Source organism: Leptodactylus fuscus, chromosome 4, assembly GCF_031893055.1.
Source record: "Leptodactylus fuscus isolate aLepFus1 chromosome 4, aLepFus1.hap2, whole genome shotgun sequence".
NCBI lineage: Eukaryota > Metazoa > Chordata > Amphibia > Anura > Leptodactylidae > Leptodactylus > Leptodactylus fuscus.
This window is the reverse complement of record NC_134268.1, coordinates 71371060-71393347: the sequence shown is the minus strand read 5'-3', so window position 1 is coordinate 71393347 and position 22288 is coordinate 71371060. Positions and strand designations below refer to the sequence as shown.

The following is a 22288-nucleotide window of genomic DNA, read 5'->3' as shown; positions in this document are numbered from 1 at the left end:
AAGTAAGCTAAGCTCTGGAGGACCAGAGCTGGCTTGGGGCTAATTTGCCAATAACTTGGACTTCCTCTTTAATTGTTAATTGTAACTCCACCACAATAAGCATATTTGAAGGGGTTTTCTCGTAATAGAAAAACACTGCTGCTTTCTTCTAGGAACAGCATCGCACTTGTCCATGGGTTTGTCTGGTATTGCAGCTAAGGTCCTTATGAGTGAATTGGGCTGATCTGCATTACAGCACACAGCCTAAAGACAACCCCTTTGCATTTAGAGGATCCAGGGCCATATATTATATATACAGACCATTGGAAACTGTGTACTGCTTAAGTTTTCCCTACTGAAGCACTGAGGACTTATTAAACACTGGCCACTTCTTTCACAGATTACTGTTAGACAGGGTCCCAGCAGCTAGACCCCCTTATTGCCGATAGCCTAAACCTCCTTAACCCCTTAAGAACATGACCTATTCCAGACATTCAGGACACTGCAGTTGTTTAATTCTGCATGTGTGTGTGTGTATATAGTGTATTTGTGTGTGTGTAATATATATATATACACACGATAAAATACTAGGTGGCACAATTTACATCACCTCCTATGATTAGATTCTAGATAAGATACTGTCTAAATCATGAGTTACTTAATTATATCTTTAATTCATTACAAGAATGTAATTCCTGACAGTTCATCTGTTTGTCCACATGAGGGCACTCTCTGCACATTTATAAAGCCAGCTATAGCTGAACAGTAGCTGTATCGGCAGCTTTGGCTCTGCTATTGTTTTCATCTGTGTTGCAATCCTTTTACTTGATGAAACTTTTTTCACAAACCACATTTGTCGTCTACTTTCCTTTGCAATCTTAAAGGGATTTTACTTCTATCGGTCAGTGTCTGATCATTTAGCCATGTGATGTTAATAAAGGAATATCAGATCTGTCCATCTGTCCATTGTGGCTGAATTAGGTGGTCCCCATCAAGAGTTTTGCAGCAGCATTTTTTGCTTATGTATGTTGCTTTTCTCAATAACTTCTATAATGGCTATTTCTCTGTATGTTACATATAAAGCCGAGGATGTGCAGTGTGGCGTCCCTGCAGTCATCTATAGCTGGGAGACTGCCCCTTGCCTGAGAAATACGGTCTTCAAAGTGCTAGCCCAGGACAGTCACCCAACATGGATAGATATGTATATATAGTCTCAATACAGAATGCTATCCTATCTAGTGTTTTAAAATTCACCACTTTTTAATTATCTGTGCTGTAGCCACTAGAGGGCGCTACCATATTGGGGGACGCATTGTCCTTTGTTAACACATTGCAACAGAGGTTACACTTCATTATAGCGGTCAGGTCCATTGGCTATGTGTTATCATAGATCCTTTGGTCTGGTCATGTGACTTTCATTTTTTGTTTTTGTACTTTTTATTGTTAATCTGGAGTATAAATCTTCAAGTGAGTGTATACATTATGCCATGACTAAGGACAAGTACGGGTTCCCAAACCTGTAGAGGTTCCACAGTATTGCCCTGTGACCTTTTATTATTGGATTAATAGAAATTGACTGTTTTTGCACTAGAACAGTGATTCCCAAAGTGGTCCAGGTGGACCCCCAGAGAACTCAGTCGCGACGCAAATTTCCGTCGTTAGAGCTAATCTTCACATTTTTTGACGAATTTTGGGAATATGGTAGAAATGTAGAAGCAGGGGGCCCACCGAAACCAGTAAAACTTTGAAAGTGGTCTATGAGAAAAAAAAAGTTTGTGAACCTCTGCACTAGAAGGATAGTGTGTGGATGTAGACCCCTAAATAGTCTTAAGGGTTACAGCAAATCTGTGAGCTTACTAAAGATCCACCTCAAGTGCTGAGCACTGTGGCTACATATGGGGGGCTATATTAAAACCATACCCCAATTACTTGTACCCCAGTCATTTATGGCTGTAGTTGTATGACGTGTCCACTACTTTTTACTATTACTTTCTTGCTTGTTCTCTTTGGCAAGGGTTTTTTTTCCCCGAATGTTGCTCTGCGTCTTGGAGTAAACAGCCTGTAAATAAACTTGGCTGACTGGCATTTCTCTGTACCAGTCCCTCTGATAAATCAAAGATGTTATTTCTGTAGATCTGGTATATATTATAAGATGATTAAAATGGGAATTCCAGTTTGCGCAATACACGTTGGCCGCAAGATTCAGTATCTTCATGCAGCATGCAATACAAGGGCTTGGTCCCTTGTTTTTAGCTGCCATACACTCGTGACACTTCTTCTGACTCTTCTTGGTCGGCCAGACCTGCATGTTTATCTGTGGCGAGACGGGAATGTGCATCCAGTGTGCTCACTCCCTCTTTTCCATGACTTCTGATAATCGGATATCAGAGGAGTGTTGGGGGTCCAGAGGCCATCATACACAAGATAGTTGGCCGGGTGATGATCTTGTGTATGGTCAGCTTTATATAGAACTACTGGTGTCTTTTATTTTATACCTAAACTTGGTACTTTGCCTGTTAAATCCTCCCAATTCTGCTCCACTGTCCTAGAGGTGCAACCTAGTATACAAGCCAGTGGGGGGCACCAGTGTAGGCACTGGGATGATGGGGGATTTCACAGGTGAGTACAGCAACCATTATAATATTCAGTTATTTTTAGATAGTATTGAAAGAGGACTTTTTCACCAGCTCCACCAACTCCAGGCCTTAGTGTCTGTTAATAGTCACCACTCCATTAATTCTAGAAAGGTTGGAACTTATTACTCAGGAACATTGGGAACTAGAGAAAAGTGCAGTTAGTTTTGGTGTCTGATATGCTATTTACACTGTACTGTCAGGTAGGAGCAGGCGAGGGGAATGTCAGGGTTCCAATCAGAAGTGGATAGTGTCAGAGCTCAGTCACACCCCCTTGTCTGCTCCTGTCTGACACCGCCCACCTGACAGAACAGAGACTAAATAGCAGAACAGGCACCAAGACTGACTGCATTGATCCTCGGAAACGAGGGCTAGAGAAAAAATGGCAGCTATTCCAGAATCAGTGGAGCAGCATCTATTAAATGATGAAAAAAGATGGACTTGGAGGTGGGGAATGGTCCTCTTTAATTTAACCCTTTAAAATGCTGAAAGTTACTGCTGCATTAAATCTCTGAAAGCCTTGCTGGCTCGACGTCTATGTCAGACTTTTTCTGACTTTTTCGTTTACTTGGAACATGTCAGCTTTACCCCTCTGTTGGCAAATAGGATAGGTGTATTAGCTGTTCTCAGTAGCCATTATAGGAGCCAGAAGACAGCAGGAAGCAGGTTGCTCTTTTCTCCTTCTAGTGGCTGTGCTGAGTTACTGCAGCTCAGCTCCTGTACAAGTGTATGAAAGCTAAGCTGCAATATCTTAGTACAGCGGTAACAACCAGTACACTGCACCAAAGACTTTCCTGGATCTCTTATCACAACCATTTTGTGAATAGTCTGAGAAAAAATAGGACTTGCTGTTTCTCAGGCCTTTTACACAGTTCCCTCAATAAACTCCTGTCTATGATGGATCCTCCTTGTAAATGGGTTAACCTTGGGTGTACATTTAGCCATACAATAATGCCTTTTTCACAGGCAAGTGTCAGCAGTGTGGTGTGAATGAGGCCTATTATCAGTATAAAATATCCAAGGCTGTACTGTCTATATACTGACTTGCTGGTCTTTTTTTGTCCAGGTCACCATCAAGCTCTACATTAAAGGAGGAGGAGTACAGAGAATCTTTTGTCTGTCATTCATCTGATCACTATGCCCTATCTGATGGAGACTGGTCTCCACAAGACAGGTATCTATCGGCATCATGTAATTGGCTGGTGATGGCCAGCAAGTCTTATCTGTATAATAAAACTATAGAAATGGTAAATTTCAGAGTCTGGATGATAATGCACACATCATGACTCATGAGGATCCATTCTTTTAGTGCCTACATTCTGTATTTTTTTTTTCCCCACTCAGTGGCTTTTCACAGTCTGTGGGACCAAAGAGTGATTCAGAGCTGGAAGTGAAACCTACAGACTCTCTGCTCCGAGGAGAGCCCCAGATGGAGTGGACATGGGGTGGTTTCCCAGAGTCGGCCAAGGTGCGTAATGGTCTCACCACTTCACCCATTAACCACGGTCTTTTAACCCCTTCTCAGCACCCACCATAATAGTACTGAAGATGTGGAGTAATTCAACATGGCACCAGCTCTGTAGGAAATAAATCTAAACACATTAGGCATCCCCCATCACAAAATGCCTGGACTATATAAATATAAAATGATTCAGACCATATGGTCGGATAAAAAAGATCAGAATGGTATTAATACATAAAAAATATATAAATTTAGGAATATGTTTTACTGCAAAGTGAAAGATGTAAAAATAGGTCCTAAGAAAATGGCACAAATGCCTATAATATATAACTGTAAAGTCTGTTTTTTCTCACCTCCACGGTACATTGCACAGAATAGCCTCACACCCCACTACTTACCTGACCGCAGCCTAACTACTAAGACTGTCAGCAAGTGTGGAAGCCAACCTACAAGATACTGTCATTAGTTTGATACTGATTTTTCTAGTGACAAACTCCCTTTAACTCTTTAAATTCCTGATTACTCCGATTACATGGGTAGGGGTAGTCAGGCTAATTGTCAGCAGCACTTTGTACACAAGTAAAACAGTTAACAGTATTTGGCTACTTTATGTTAATGCAGTTCTGTGACTGTAATTCCTTGGTAAACTTACATGTTATATTTTGGCAAAATGTAACTAATGTAGATTAGGGGTAAAGAATTAATGGCAAATTGGTTATCTTTCCAGGTCAACAAGAAGGAAAGAACAGACCACCCGCGAACGGCCACAATCACACCTTCTGAAAACACGCACTTTAGGGTGATTAGTTCTGAGGCACTATCGGGGGCAGCGGAGCAGGAAGCCTTTATAGAGGACTCTATTTGCACTGTACTTAAACCAGAACCACGACCTCATTCCATCAGTGTTCAGGTAGATTCCAACCAGCTGCCATCATCTGAAACCACTGCTATCTGCCCAAATGTGGAGGAGAGCCTTTCCCTAGAAGCTGCTGATACAATCTCTGATGTGAAGCCTTCACTAAAAACAGACTCTCCAAGCAAGAAGAAAGGTATATGGGGCTTAAATCCACCAAACTTCAAATAGCCGGAGAGAAAAAATGGCCCAATGCTTTACTTTCTGTTGCCAAGATCTGAGGCGTTGGGGGCATTGCTGTTGCTTTTGCATTACACATAATCATCAAGGTTATTAGACACTGTGCAATGCTTCACATTGGCCCTCAATGAGTGGACCCACTAGTAACTCCTGTGCAGGGAACTGCAGCTAGGCCCATACGTTTGAATGGAGTTGGGCAGCAGTTCTCTTGCACAGGGAGAGCTGCTCTTCTATCCAAGACTGTAAAGGGGCTGTAGCACTGGAGCCCCTTGGTTCTTAAGAACTTTAACAGCCCCCAGAAGTATAACCTACACAAATCATAAAACAATGTGCCGTCACTTTATGAGGTGGTAGTACCCCTTTAAGTTGGTCATACACATGAATTGTCCAGGCACATGTGCAGCTGACAACTCCAATCCCCCTTACTGTCCATATGCATCCATATGTGACCTGGTAAAACATGCATGCATGCTCAGAATATGAGAAAGATACTAACTGATGCTAGACAATTCTGGCAGCAGTGTATCTTCTGGCGCTAGAAAGATTTCCAGTCCTCGGATAATGAATATGTTATATTATAATTTATTAATAGAGATTGTCAAATGGATAGAAACCGATTACTGCTGTGTGTATAATCTTTTATCTCAAGCTTTTAACAAGCTTTCACCTCCTCGAAATGTAACGTTCAGACTGGACATAGAAGGCAACCAGTTTGACTGAATCCTTGGGGTAAGTTCACATGTGACAGATTTGCTGCAGAAATGTCTGTGGAATGGGATTTACGAACAACCTCATTCATATGTATGGAACTGATTTTCAGTCTCAGAAATTTCTGCAACAAGTTTGCGGCTTGTGAAAATGCCTCTTATCTTTTATATCTTCACTAAACCGAAGTTGTCCATCAAATAAAATTCCTTTTAAGTTAATGTTTTGGGGAATCACGTACGTTTGCCTTCACTTTTTCAAGAGGTCCCTGTAGATCTGTTTGATATTAACCTTCTGATATTGGGTAATGCTATGAGCATCTCTCAGCCTGCATGTGTACTAGATTTCTGGAGATGACTTGTTCTTGGTAGATTGCCAGTGATCTGAACAATTTTCCATTCCATAATGTCTTCTATTGCTGAATGACTAATTTATGAGACTTCATACAGATTGTAAATCCGGCTTATCCTGAGGGCATCCCCATATCGCCTAAGACACGTTGCTTGGTATAGAAGTAGTTCATGATGATGTTCTAGTTGTATGGGTTGCAACGAGATTTTAGATTCTTATCAAAAAGCCTTAAAGGGAGTCTGTCAACACGGTGAAGCTTGTTCAACCAGCAACACAGGTTGGTTTTTCTCCATGGAAATTTGTGAATCCACTGTGGAGAGAGCCATTTATTTTACAATATGCCAAAGCAATGTGGACTACTGAGGGCAACTGCTGTGCCCCATGCTGGTCTAATACTCCCTTCTCCCCCCCCCCCCCTTTGAGTGATCGGACCAAGGAGCTGAAATCTTTCCTGGCTCTGGGGAGTCTAACACAAAGCAATGGAGCTGCTCTAAGTGCTCTAGACTGCTCATTACAATACAGTATTGTGAACTAAATGAATATCTCAGCAACGAAGGCATGAATTATACATGTTACATTCAGGTGAATTCATTCAACAATCAAATACGGCCATTAATCACAGTTGTCATACGTTCTGTTTTTAATCCACACAGGCGTACGTAAGAGAAGCCAGCATCAAGGCCCGGGTGACATTTATCTGGATGACCTAAATGTTTTGGAACCTGAAGTGGCAGCACTTTATTTCCCCAAGAGGTACGGTTTTATGCTTCAAAGTAGTGGAAATCGACCAGGGCTAAGGACCCATGTAGCTGCCATGGTCTGGCCGAAAGTCACACTGACCTGAGGTTTTACCTCTCATCCAGTGATCGATGTTCACATGGTTCATACCGGTAATAGTGGCTGTGCATGGCCCTACCATTACTAGTGCAAGAGAAAAATATGGTAGTTGTTGAGGACAAAGTTAGAACCCAGTTCTCATCCCTTAAAGAGGACCTTTCATAGATTTGGGCACTTGCGGTGTTATATACCGCTGGAAAGCCGACCGTGCGCTGAATTCACTACCGGTACTGTAGCTCTTCACAGTCAAAAGGGCGTTTCTGACACACTTGTCAGGAACGTCCTTCTGCACATAAGCGCCTATAGCCCTCTGCTCACAGTACTCGTTCCTCCCCGCTCACACAGCACAGCGCTATAGGCGCTGCTGTGGAGAAGGACATACCTGACTGACTGACAGAAACGCCCTTCTGACTGTGAAGAGCTATGGTACCGGCACCGATAGCTCTTCACCTGGGGCACAGATCAGGAAAGCCAACAGTGCGCTGAATTCAGCTCACTGTTGGCTTTCCAGCAGTATATAACACCGCATGTGCCCAAATCCATGAAATGTCCTCTTTAAGCTGTCTATTCATATTAGGTAACATCAGACAATTGAGAGAGAAGAGAAGGACCGGGCAGCATGTGGACTCTTTTGACTATAATGGGGTTTGTTATGTCAGTCATTCTAATGGACAAAATAGGGCAGCTTGCTACACTAGCCTGTCTGGCATTTTTGAGGCCGGCTCCAATGCAATTGTTAACCTGGCCCTAATATGTAGTTGTGAAGGAACCCTGTATTAATTCTGCTGGGTTCACTTGTTCTTAAGGGGCGAGTATCCTTTGGAAGTATAATATTCTCCACCCTCTGTGGGGTTTGTGGTTCACTATTCAGCATTTAGTGCAGAAGTCTGTGCAGTTTCCTTCATGGAGCTGGATTTGCTGCCCTCTGGATTTTTGTTATCCAACCTCACCAAAGCAGGTTATCTCTACAGTTACTTGCGGTATCCCTACCTGTTTTCCTATGCCTATGTGTATTATTTATTGGAGAACCTTTCTATATTACAGTGACTCGGATCCTGGTTCCAGGCACTGGATGGAGTCAGAAACCCTGTCAGGATCTCAGTCTCCGCAGTCTGTGGGCAGTGCAGCGGCAGATAGTGGTACTGAATGCCTCTCGGATTCTCCCATGGACTTACCAGATGTCACACTTTCTCTTTGTGGTGGTCTGAATGAGAATGGCGAGATCTCCAAAGGTAAGCCCCCCTGGTCAATAAACATCCACTAGAGGGCATCTATCCCTAACAAGGAACAAAGGCATGACCAGAACTGAAAACTATTTGCTTTCTGAAAACTCCCCTGCAGGCAGGTGCCGATCATTATGGTAATGGACACCTATTTGAAGTATAATAGTTATATCCTTTGTTTTTCAGCTGCGATGCTAGGAATTTGACACTCCCTATTACATGTGACAATGCAGCTGATAACATGACAAGTTGCAGAGATGTTTCCTCCTATAATTTGTTCTCTCTCATTCTGTCATGCCTTTAAAATGAGATAATGCAGCCTACAGACACACACACATCCTGGTTACATGAACACTTGTGAAGATCAGCAAAAGAACAGCTAATTCCGTATAAACAGATGTATCCTTCCTTACCTGAGATAAGGCGCGAGATGACCAGATCTTTTGTGTTACTCTCTGTCTTTCAGAGTAATGTAAAGTTTTGTTGCTATCTCAAACCGAGGCAAGCTAAGAAATTCCATATCTGTGATTTTATATTTTTATACAGTAAGTTTGATATATCAAGTCTTCTAGATACATGTAGTTGTCTTTTCTTCTTGATCCCTGGTGACACAGGATGTTACTGCTCAGCCAATCACTGACCACAGCAGTGACCTGCCTCGGTCGGGGAGGGGGAGGGGGGGCAGAAGTAGAAAACAATAAGTTTTAGGTGCACAAAAGTTAAAGTTAGCGAACTTCTGTGAACTGTTACTGTCCAGTGAGAACTCCTAAGGTAGAACTCAGTATCTATCATGTAACAGAAATCTGTACTGCCTGTTTAATACATATACACACATTTATAATTAACTATTGTTTTTTCTATACTTTACAGAAAAATTCAAGGAGCATATTATTACCTACCAGCAGTTTGCAGAGAATCCAGGAATCATTGACAATCCTAACCTTGTTGTGCGGATCTATAACCGGTATGATTCTTAGTGGCATAAAGTAGTTCATAGCTACTATTGTTTGCTATAAGTGGATCTATATAGGCTGTGGAGTCAGTACGCCAAACTACACTCCAACTTTTTTTTTTTTTTTTTTTTTTCTTCTCCAAAACTGCCCAACTCTGTCTCCCAAATGCTTCTAATTCATGAAAAATCTAGCAATTTAACTGCTAAAGTAAATATGCAACAAACTAAACATCTAATTTATGCAATGTCAATAATTTTATAATTAACAGTTATAAACAATGTTTCATAAATGAATAGTAAAGGTGAATATTAGAGTTGAGTGAGTACTGTTTGGATCAGCCGATCCGAACAGCACGCACGCATTAAAATGAATGGAAGCACCTGGTGCTTCCGGTTTGACAGCAGCCGGCTGCTTAACCCGCCGCGTGCCGGCTGCGTGCATTGATTTCAATGCGTGCGTGCTGTTCGGATCGGCTGATCCGAACAGTACTCACTCAACTCTAGTGAATATGAAACATATTAGTCTATGAAGAGGGGAGGGCTGATAGAAAAGACACTCAAATTGCTATTGTTACACTCTATTGCACTGCTATTCTCTGCACTTCTGACACTAGGTTGTAGATAAGAGGCTACCAGTGTACAAAATGAGGTAATAAATGAACTAACCAGACTGCAGCAACCTCCTGCTCCACCCTTCTCTTCTCCATATAGCTCTGTGTGAGGCTGAACACGGAGACAAACATAATGTAAACAAGCAGTGACATTGAAAATAAAGAGTAGGAGAACATCTTAGAGTGCCAAAGGAAACACATCTCCTTAATAAGATATATATTACAAAAATGCAATTTGTTGTTATTAGTATTTGATGATATTCCTAGTAAGTGTGATAGAAATCTATGAATCCTAAGGAGCTGTAATCATTGTACTGATCTACATGCATGTATGTAATGTATTCCAGGTATTATAACTGGGTCTTGGCTGCTCCAATGATCTTAAGTCTTCAAGTGTTCCAGAAGAGCTTACCGAAGGTAACCAGCATACTGCTGATATTTAGAACTATATAACGACAAGCATATGTAATGCACTTTTCAAAGCTGCAGAGTAGGGGCGCTCTTCCCCCAACACCTACAAGGGTCAATTGTTATGGGAAGCCAGATTACTTTCAGTATATCTTTGGCATTTGGGAGGAAACCTGTGCAAACACTGTGAGAAAATATAAACTCCATGCAGATGTTGGCCTTATTCGGATTTGAACCCCGGGTCCCACTGCCACAAGGCAACAGTGCTTAAAGGGGCTCTATCATTGGGGAAACATTTTTAACTAAGCAGATACTTGCATAGCCTTTAGAAAGGCTATTCCACACATACCTTTTGTATGTTAATCCCCTCAGTTCTTTTTGAATGAGCCCATTTATTTATTTATTTTTTTTATTCAAATACTAATTAGCCTCTAGCAAGCACTGGAAGTCTCAGCGAGCACTCTACTTTTCTAGTTACTATGCTGTCCAGTAGTGTATATATTTATAGCAGAATGTTGACATATTAATATGGTTTGGTTTGTTTTCTTTTCACTGCTTCCTAACAATTTTTTTTACCTACAGAACACGATTGAGTCTTGGGTGAAAGAAAAGATGCCAAGACAATCGAGAAGGTGGTGGTTTTGGAGAAAGAAGGATAGTCTGGTTAAACAGGTAATGATGCAAGACAGTATGGAGGTGATATGTCGTGTATAAAGATAATGTCCTAGAATTGGAAAAGGTTCAGCAGAGGGCCACAAAACTGATAAGGGGCCTGGTGTTCCTCAAGAAGAGAGATTAATGGAGTTACATTTGTTTAGGGGAGGTGTTTAAGGAGATCTCTGATAAAGAGAGATGAGCGAGTAGTATTTTTATTCGATCGAACACTACGGTATTTGAAATACTCGTACTCTATCAAGTACCACTCGCTATTCGAATGTAAAAGTTCGATGCAGAACCAGCATTGATTGGCCGAATGCTATACAGTCAGCCAATCAACGTTGGTTCTTCTCCTACCTTTAGAAGTCTTCTCCGTGCAGCTTCCCCGCGGCGTCTTCCGGCTCTGAATTCACTCTGCCAGGCATCGGGCCTGGGCAGAACCGACTGCGCATGCCCGCTCTGCAAGAAGATGGCCGCTTTGACTGTAAGCGGCCATTTTCTTGTAGTGCGGGCATGCGCAGTCGGCTTTTCCCAGGCCCGATGCCTGGCAGAGTGAATTCAGAGCCGGAAGACGCCGCGGGGAAGCTGCACGGAGAAGACTTCTCGGAGGATCCAGCCCGACCCTCACTCGTGGACTTGGTAAGTATAATTTGATCGAACGTTGCCTACCCCTGAAACGAGCATTTCCCCCCATAGACTATAATAGGATTCGATATTTGATTCGAGTCGTCGAATATTGAGCGGCTACTCAAAACGAATATCGAACATTTTACTGTTCGCTCATTTCTAATGATAAACTTGTATAAATATATAAACGGCCAATACAAGAAATATGGGGAAAAACTGTTCTATGTTAAATCCCCTCAAAAAACAAGGGAGAGCTCCCTCTGTCTGGAGAAAAGTCTTATATCAGGTTTAATCTGAAGAGCCGACAAGGCTTCGTCACAGTAGGAACTGTGGAATAGCCTACCCCAGGAGCTGGTCACAGCTAACGGATTCAAAAAAAGGTTAGATGCTTTATTAAAGCAAAATAGCATAGTTGGTTGTGGAAATATATAGAGTGTGTATGTATGTATATATTACAATATTTAGAATGTCATGCCCATTCCCGTCCCCTTGTTGGACATGTGGTGTTTTTTGTTTTTGTTTTTTTTTTTCGACTGTACGAACAATGTAATATACTGATCTTAGTTAAAGTATCTTGGTGATATTTTTGTAGATGATGACCACCTCCTTCCAATACATTTTTCTTTATTTGCGTTTTCTAGCCAGATGCAAAGGAAGAAAAACAAGATACTGAACTGATCATCGAGCAAGTATCAGAAGTAAAGGAGCAACCAATAGTCCGGTATATAACTTAAATAATTTGTTTGCAGACAATCTTGTCTATATTTTTATTTTATTTAATTTTTTGTTTTCCTTAGTTGAAATAAAATCTTTTTCTACACTGCCAGCAGTATCACAACAACTTCTATCCCAAAAGAGTAATGCATTGACTTTACTATCCAGGCTGGAAATGACTTAATATTCTTCTATAAGTTATGTGGGGGAAGCTACAGTGTGACGCTGTATTAGTCTAATGGATATCCTACTTGACCACATTTTCCATGTTCTATTCAATGATATGGGATTGTTCCCCTTTTCCTAGTCTGACCACAGCAAGAACGAAACAAAAAAAAAACAAAACTGACAGGTGAATATACCCTAATAGTATTTATTATCTGCTGCCTGCTCTGTGATCCATCTGGGCCAAAAAAAAAATTGGACAGAATAAAAAAGGTATTTTGCAAATAAATATTACAAAGTGCCCACATCTTCTGTGCCACGGAAAAAGTTATCCAAATGGATTTTCCTTCAAGTAGCCTGTAAGATGTGTTAGTCTAGCACGTGCAGATTCAGAACTTGTCATCCTAATACAATTGTCCTCCTCTTCATTTCTTCCCTGGTTAGTGACTATTGTCTATGACACGGCCAACAGTCAGACTGTAGACTTTTAGCTATTTCCCTGTTTGGAGAGATAAATAAGTCAAGGCTAGACGTAAGCGTTTAATTGGCTCCTGTGATACATTGGCTCACTTACACTTCATGCCTGGCCAGCTTCCATGCACCTGATAGAAGACGGTTGTTGAAAGGAATTAAACAGTAGAGAAGCGCTCGCCCTGGCTGTTTACAGCTGCTTTTTGTTACCGCTTGGCATATTGTTTTTTAAAACCATATTGGGTAAATGCATGTATCCATGTGCGATTATGACCATACATGACTTGTACTGTAATACGTAGAAATGGGGCTAGAGCGCTCTTAGTGCTGGAGAGTGGTTGTGGTGTATGGCCAGATTATTAGACACATGCTTGGTTATTAAATTTAAAGATCTAGCTTCCTAAATTGTCCTTTGTAGTAGTGAACTGCAACAAGTTCACACCCAGTGCTGATATTGCTCCAAAGATATCTTGGGGTAAAGTTTTCCTATGATCAAACTATGGAGTCCTGCCAATGCCTAATGGCAGGGTTTGACGGTTGTGTGCTATGTGTTTTATTAATGGCCAGTACATTGGCCTGATTCTAAATATAAGATCTATTCACACAACCATTTCTTTTAGGACTAGTTCACGCATAGTTTTTCGGTTTGGATTTTGACTCGGGAAGCCGCGTCAGAATCCGGACCAAAATGCGCCTGCAACAACTGTCGTGGCTTCCGACATTCGAGGCTTTGTGCTCTGGATTAGGCCCAAATGAATGGGCCTTGTCTAGAGGGATTGTCTTTACACGAACGCTGCAGCGGTTTCCGCCGCGGAATCCGTGTCAAGATAGGGCAGGTCGCTTCTTTTTTTCTGCGAGCGGTAAAATACCACTCGCAGAAAAAGGAAATGACTGGCTCCCATTTAATTCAATGGAAGGCTTTTTTTTTTACCTGGATTTTAACACTGTTTCTGCGTCAAAATCCGGACCAAAAAACTACATGTGAGCTAGCCCTAGGTGATCAATGTGACCAATCTGGGGAAAAAAATAGAACATACCATTTTCTCATGTGTTTTCACAAATCCCTCAATTGATAGTTTTTTGTGTTTTTTTTTTTTTTTATAGAAAGGGCTTAAAAACAAAATTAAAAATACAATAGTTTCTGCAGTATGTGGCCTCAGCCTAGCAAAGAACATCCCATTTACCATAGCAACAATCAATCCTAGCAGCACCAACAAAGATTTTGATGTTTTGCTGGGAGAGGGAACATGGCGGAGACAGAAAAAATATTTTTTATATATATTTCTCAAATTTTCTTAGAGGAATTGGTTCCCCCTTTTGGGTTTTCTGTTTCATGTTCAAAAAGGTGATGATGGATGATAGGGCAGCTTCTCTCCAGAAGTGTTTTAGCAAATAAAAGATACCCTTCTAGATCATCTGAGACAAGTGATTTAGATTATTCTCCCCCCCCCCCCCCCCGCCTCTAAACTTTAGCTTCATCAGACTATATGCTGTTACTTCTGGGTTATTGAGTTGGACATTAGAAGAATGAGAATGTTGGGTGGCAAAGTACATGATCATATGGCAGGAGAAAATTTACCTCAAAGTATGCTTGTCCTTTTAGCTGTGTGTTTTGCTCTTTGCCCCTTTCTTACTACGTCTTGTTTGCTTCCTAAGGAAGTTCATAAATGCTTAGCGGTTCTCTGGGGAATATCTGTGCGGTTACCCATCGTTTATACTAAATGGTGCATGAAATGGTTGCATATCCCTAAAGGCAGGGTGTTCTTAGGTCATTATTCATTTAATGTCATTTGTGAAGTTGAGTAGTTTTCCTGAATCTATATGTCTTTACATTCTTTAGGCCGTCAGCAGAAGACAACTCCTCAAGTGATGAAGAGTCATTGGAACTGAAGCAGATACAAATGGAATCTGCTCTTCTGGAGCATCAGAGTCATACTGGAACCACTTCGTACCGGAAGACCCTGCGCTTGTCTTCAGACCAAATAGTATGTCCTAATTCCTATCCTAAAGGGGTTGTTCAAGAGTTGGAGCAACCTCTGGGGTGGCCAGGAAAAAAAAACATACTCACCTGATCTTGGTACCCTGTTGTCCACTCCTGGTCCACATCTCTTAATGTTTCAGGGCTCCGAGAGCTGGAAGCCATGAGGTTCACGTGACCACTGAGACTGATCAGTTGCCCCAGGATCTGGTGACGTATGTGTGTGACTGCTCGGTCTCCATCAATCGCTGAGGCCACTGATTGGTCAGTGGTCATTTGAGCCTCGCAGCATCTGGATCCCGATGGAAACGGGTTTGAGAGTGGACAACAGAGTGTTGGGTACAGTTGAGTATGTGCTTGTTTTTGTTTTTTTTAAGTTTACACCTACTCCAGCTGCCCCAGAGGTTGCTCCAAATCCCAAGCACTCCTGTAATGTGATTTTGCTAGTTTGCTTAAGTTTTGTTTGGAAGTTGGGGTTGCTGACATCTGACATCCTGCTTTCAGGGAACTGACTGTTTTTCTTTTTTTTCTTTTTTTTTTTTTTTTTTTTTTTTTTTTTTTTTAAATTCAAATGTGGATTGTGAGCCCCACATGGAGCTCACAATGTACATTTTTCCCTATCAGTATGTCTTTGGAATATGGGATGGAAATCCAAGCAAACACGGGGAGAACATACAAACTCCTTGCAGATGTTTTTTTTTTTTTGCCCTTGGCGGGATTTGAACACCAGAACTCCAGGGCTGCAAGGCTGCAGTGCTAACCACTAAGCCACCGTGTGGCCCCTTGTTTTTCTTCTTTTGATAGTTTTTTTTTTTTTTTGTTTTTTTCATCTTTATTCATTTATAAATCCTTAGAAAATTATATATAGAGGAAGTTTTCAGGAATGTTTTATTTTTTTGTGGCTTATTGAATCCTAAGAACAGAGGGCTGTTTTTACCCCCCATTGTGAATGCAGCTACACAGTGTTTCTATTGAATTGAATAGGAGGGGGTGCATGAGTGTCCACTAGGGGTTTGACTGCCTTTACACCAGGAATAAAACTCCCTCATTCTCTGGTTCAGTTGGATTCTCATCAGTCAGACCCCCATCAATTAACAATTTATTCTTTAACCTCATGGCATAAATCCTTAAACAATGTGCCTGTGAGGCGTCGGGTCGCTGGAACAGAGTTCTGTGAGTGGCCCATGTTAAAGTAGTGATGGGGCCACATGTCAGCCACTGCTTATTTACTTATGTGGGATGTATGTAACAAGATCTCCAGCATTCCCATACAAGTGAATGAAGCTGAGTCAGAGGAAGTCCACCACCCCTCCATTCATATGGAGCACTCACTACTCTGTTCCCTTGATCTCTGGTGGTCCCAGCAATCTGACTCCCAGCAACCAGACCTTTTATCTGCTATACCGTGAACTAGGGATATTTTAATTTATTTCCCCTGCTTATATAGTGGCAACATATTCTGCAGCTCCTTACACATATCCTCACTAGTAGTTATATATATATCTGTATGTTTTGGATAATTTTGGTAATGGAATAACTCCTTTTAAGTTGTCTTATCTCACTGTGTGTGTAATAAATTAATATATATATATATATATATATATATATATATATATATATATATATATATATATATATATATATATATATATATATATATATATATATTTCGAGTATAAGCCGAATTTTTCAGCCCAGTTTTTGAGCTGAAAAAGCCCCCCTCGGCTTATACTAGAGTCAGCAAAAAAAAAAAAAATTATTATTTTTTTTTTTTTTTTTTTTTTAGGAGCGTGAGGGGGGTCGATGACCAGCCACAATATCAATGTATAGAATCTCCCATAAAATATTGCAAAAAAAAAAAAAAAAAGAGAGTTCTAAATCCCTCCTTTCCCTAGAATACATCTAAAAGTAGAAAATGACTGTGAAACACATACACATTAGGTATCCCTGTGTCTGAAAGTGTCCGGTCTACTGAATATAGGGGATCTGCAGTGCTCCTGTTCCATGGGGAAGGGGTTAATAGGAGCACTGCAGATACCCTATATTCAGCCAGACTGAATTCCAAGTGAGGGAAGAAAAAACAGTCCTCAAGCTCAGGGAAGGGGCAGACAGACAACCAAAACACCCCCTCCCCTTCCCCAGCATCTACTGCACCCAAGAACTCCGACCATTTTAATTCTTGAAATGTTCCAGTAGTATACTCGAGTCAATAAGTTTTCCCAGTTTTTTGTGGTAAAATTAGAGGGGTCGGCTTATATTCGGGTCGGCTTATACTCGAGTATATACGGTGTGTATGTATATATATATATATATATATATATATATATATATATATATATATAATTTCACACACACTTTCGTTCCATAAAATAAATGATATCTTCAAAATAATTAAGATATACATCCAATTATTAATTTTTCGAGTTTTTTTTTTTTCTTTAACACCATTTTGGTGGTGAGTTCTGAAGTGTATATGCAATATATTGGAAATCTCACATGAGTCTTGAGATGCAGATGCCCTGTAAGTGACATTAGGCACATCATTCATGTGTAGGTTTCTTTTGTGTAATATGTGGGAGCAGGCAGGAATGTTTTAAGCCTTTCATAAATCCATGCCTTACAGTATAATGTGTGCATGGCCGCCATATGCTGAAGACCATAAAAAGTGAATTATCTTTCGTAACCTCAGAGCCTGTGTCACTCCATTGATGTCTACTGTGCAACTACTTCATTTTAGGTTTTTAAACTATGCTTGTTCTGTAGGCTCTCGCTACATTTTTTTTAAAATACATTCCTGCACCCGTAGTATTTGCAGGAAAAAAAAATGTGTAAGCATTTTACAAAGTGGAGATTGTAAAACGCAGCGTTTTTTGTCTGTGGAGTTTCTGCTGCAGGCAAACCGCAGCATTTACACCATATGGGGCCCCGGCCTAATTATGTATTTGCAATACAGACCTTTATGGCATATCCACAATTTATGCCTCAAAGTTCTTATTGATGTGATCACATGGGGTACTACATTACCACCACATTCAAGTGACTAGGGCCAGGCCTGTATACCTGTATGAGTGGGTGGCTGAATGCAGCGCTAAACTAGCAATGCTGTTGCTTTTATTCTTAAGAGAGATGTGGGGAGAAGTCAGCCCTCCTCCTCCTCCTCCTCATCAGAGTGATGGCTTATATGAACAACTCTATTGCTTACTATGATGGGACTAACATTTTGCTATGGACTGTTTTCTATTATAGAAATCAAACTGCAGTGGAATATATTTGGGGAATAGTTCTCAAAAGGGCTGCAAAGAAAGCAATTGCCTATAGCTTAGGTCTCATTTTTAAATTTTTGTACTGTTTTTTACATAAATCTTGCAATTTGATATAGTTGTTAGAGGCAATTACTCATATGGACTCTGCTACATTTATAGAAAAATCCTAAATCGAGTGTCTTTGTAACTGAGGTAATGAGGCAGCAGAGAGGCATGCGATAACCCGGACAGCTGTTCTAGTGTCTGCTTTATATATCAGATGACTTACTCATCATCTGGGGATACTGTACACAGCGGCGTGTATGACGGTACTACAAAACCACAACCAGCTGCTCAGCTGTAAAGTGACCCAGGTGTGGAGAAGTCGTCATTACACCCATGGTATGTTATAGTGGGGTAATGGACTGAAGTAGATAAGAGTCTACCACATCTAACAGTCACTTCTTATCTTGGAGATGATCTAAAAGAAACAATTGTCTCCCTAGCAATGAAATAACTAAGCGCTGCTAAGATGGTCTGTCCAGTATTCAACCTATATTGCCAATAGGTGTGTATGTAAATGCAAAAGGGGGTCGCCCCTGTAACTTCTATACCACCTAAGAAAGGGCTTCTGGTGTCCGTTGAAAGTTGCAACATAAAAAGAATCACATTCCTGACTTCTCTTTGACTAGTGATTTCTCTGTTTCTATTATAGCTATGAGCAAGATGGCAAAAAAGTGAAACGTTACACTTAAATACTTCCTTGAGATGTTACGCCACTTTCTACACCACCCTGTACTAGAGAGAGAGTGCAATATTTTGAAATCCCCCCCCCCCCCCCCCCGTGTGACAAAATCCATTGAAATAAAGGAGGCACAGTGTAGGGTACATGAGATACAAAGGGTTAAATTGTGTGGGATAAATTGCATTGGTCGATCCCTTTAGGTTATGTTGGTGTCATTTTGTGCTGATTTTTGAGGCAATTCTGTCTCAATAGCCAAATTCCCTCCTGTATCCGCCTCCCATTGTTCTCCGCGGGAGGCAGATATTCAAGCAGGACAGTGAAAAAAATAAGCCTCCTTCCTGAGCGTGCCGCGGTCGCCGATCCCTTCATCTAAACCTAATCAGCAAGTGAAACCCAGAAGGACAGAAAACGGAGAGTTCAGTGGGAAATAGTGTGAGAAATCCCATTTTGGATCAATTGCTTTAGATCATCGAAGATTTACTTTTTAATTCTATACGTCCCACATGTCTTTAAAAAACACAGACATGCCTGGGGTATGAGATTGAGATAAATACTTAGAAAGTAGCGGTATTGTCCTGCGATAGTGCATTTACACAATGTTGCATTTTGTTTTCCTTTCTAGTTTTGCTGTTTTTATGTAGACAGATTGTAAGATGTATACTACATATAATAACTCATAAAAGTCATGACAAAGCAGCAGAGACTTGGCCTAGTAAAGGAACCTGTAACTACGTCCAACTGGCGCCGATTTCTGCTTAGTACTTGTATACTGTGAGAAGAAAGCCTGGAATATACCATACTAGCTGAGCCGCCTCCAGGGATGACTGACAAAATAGGAGGCTTTATTTCTTCTAAGATTTCTTCTCCTTTATCAAACCACAGCTTTCTCAAGGGAAGCTGTGCAAGCACTGATAGGACTATTTCTTAGACATTGAGAAACAACGTTTGCGCCTCTGCCAACAAGAAAGCTGAAGTATCTTAACTTGTGCTAGGAGGAGCGCCTTTACAGGATTTCACCAGGGAAATTCCTTGTTTTTCTATGGCGTGAAAAAGTTCTGACTTCTTTTTTTCCCTATATTTAGAAGTTTGATATGTTCAGCTTATTGTTCCCAAATACTGTAACAGAAGCTCTGGTGGGGTCCCCCTCACTGGGCTATTTTTTTCACTTGTAAATGTTCACATATATGTTGAGAATAGGAATATTACTAATTGCCTAATATTTACATTTTGGAGAAGGCAGACTCCAGGAGATATCCCTTCTCCCGATTTATGTATGTACAGTATATATGTATGTATAGCTATGGTAGCGTCCGGTTTATGTGGCTGAGTTTACATAGAGCAGTTCTTGGGATTTTATCAGCTAGTTGTAGACTGTTGTAAAGTTGTTACTGTAATATAGTACATGGGCAATCGTGTTTCAGGTTTTTTTACGGCATATTCATGAATAATGGATATAAAGAACCACTAAAGGGGTTGTTTGGAAGGTAAAAATATATTAAAAAGCTTATGATGGGCCCTCACTTCATCTACCTCCTACTAATACTGTTACATAGCTGCCGAAATCTTCTACTTTCTGGTTTCTATAGAGAAATAAGTGGCAGAGCTATTATTTCCTGTGTGCCAAGAGGGAACAGAAAGTAGAGAACAGCAGGGACTCTGCATTGGAGAACATGACTCATTTCTTCTATATATATATATTTTTTTTTTTTTACATTTTAAATCCATTCTCAGTTTGTGGTTAGAGAAATGACCTGCATGAAAACCCCTTTAAGCCCAGTCTTACAAAGTAGTCATTGACAGGTATAACCATTGGTCATGGTCTGAGTACAATATGGGAAGGTATTTTGGCTATGATTGGATTGTTTTAGCACATGTTTAATCTTGCATGTGTAAAGCTTTAACTAATTTCTTTTTTTCAGGAAAAACTGAACCTCCGCGATGGTCCAAATGATATTGTGTTTAGCATAACAACCCAATATCAAGGCACATGCCGATGTGAAGGCACCCTTTATCTGTGGAACTGGAACGACAAGATCATCATTTCCGACATTGATGGAACTATAACCAAGTAAGTTTGTTTGTGCCTAGAGAAAACCATCTCTTCATGTAGTCTTTACCCTCTTGTCCCTACAGTCTCTTAGGAGTCCATGTATGTGCTATTTGTAGACGTGGTGTCTACTCATCACTTCCCACACACACATTATTCACTGTGGGAACAATTTCCAGTACTAGTACTACATGGAGGTCATGTGGTTTGGAAAAGCAGTGAATTATACATTCATCCTGTTATTTGACTCTTGTGAGTAAATCTGTAGCAGTGGATCAGAATTTCCCGAGGTTTCTTCACAGCTTTAGCGAAATCTGGGAATCTGTTAATAATTCTCTGTAATTGTCATGAATTTATGGTTAGAATTAAATCATGTTCAGAGGAAACTTACCAATTATCTAAAACTGCCAGAGATGGCAAACCGCTGCTCTCTATATATCTGCCAGTCCTATACAGCTGAGAGGAGCAGCAGAGGAGACGCATGATGACTTCTCCATTAAATGAGGGTACATGGGACCTCTGTTCTCGTGATTTGTGGGGTCCCAGCGATCAGACTTCTGTCCACCGATCACCAGATGCCAGTGTTAATATATAATACGTTTGTTGAGCTGTGTCTTTCTGAATGACTTCCATCAAATGCAGTTGCTGCTGCAGAACCTATTTTTAGAAGGTGATTTGGATACGACTGATATGTCAAGCACGTGCGCCATTCATTCCAGAGGTAATATTAATAGTCTGACTCCTCATGGAAGGGCCGATTATTACTAATGTTATTTGGGGATATTGTGCATTAATGTAAGTTATGCTTTCAACGTGCCTAGTTTGATGAGTCTCTGTACTCTTATGAATGAATGTATACCTTTTGGTGGGTATTGTGACTGTTGTTATGCCTTTAGGACTTACTGATAATGTTGCACTTATGGCCTATTGTCATAAATGATAATACATGTTACCTCCTGATTTAGTACACTGGACCATAGATCTATGATATTCTTCTTTCCTATGAGAGGTGGCATACTAATCATCAGTACAGGCTATTTTTCCTATAGAAACATGTCCATTTCTGCTAGGGTTACATAAATGCCTCTCTAGTGCCCTCCTTTTGGAGGTGGCTACCTTGTGAATTAATATTTGACTTGTGAAAGTCTTAAAACATGACTAAGGAGTTGTTCTGGGGTTCTTGCTGGGTGACTTGGCTCTTCAGAAGGTATCATCTCTTTGTGTAGACACCTAGCTGACGCGCGGAGTCTTTACAGTCACAGTGCTACATTGGTAAAGATATGCAAATTGACTCTTCTCCAGGCGGAAGGTGGTGATAGAAAAACTGTGTTCTTTCTTCTTGAGGACAGCAAATTTGCATAGATATACCTAGGCAGCTCTGTGACCGT

General features: G+C 40.7%; 1 protein-coding gene across 2 annotated transcripts in view; it reads left to right on the top strand.

Annotated features, from left to right (window-relative positions):
* The window catches only part of LPIN2 (lipin 2), a 53877-nt gene that overhangs the window by 24981 nt on the left and 6608 nt on the right, over positions 1-22288 (top strand). For both annotated transcript variants that reach the window (XM_075270646.1, XM_075270645.1), the window contains exons 5-15: positions 3679-3786; positions 3957-4080; positions 4802-5123; positions 6877-6976; positions 8105-8292; positions 9154-9247; positions 10194-10263; positions 10837-10926; positions 12180-12259; positions 14729-14873; positions 20773-20921. In XM_075270646.1, the coding sequence (XP_075126747.1) occupies positions 3679-3786; positions 3957-4080; positions 4802-5123; positions 6877-6976; positions 8105-8292; positions 9154-9247; positions 10194-10263; positions 10837-10926; positions 12180-12259; positions 14729-14873; positions 20773-20921 (1470 nt within the window). The remainder of the gene's footprint in view (positions 1-3678; positions 3787-3956; positions 4081-4801; positions 5124-6876; positions 6977-8104; positions 8293-9153; positions 9248-10193; positions 10264-10836; positions 10927-12179; positions 12260-14728; positions 14874-20772; positions 20922-22288) is intronic.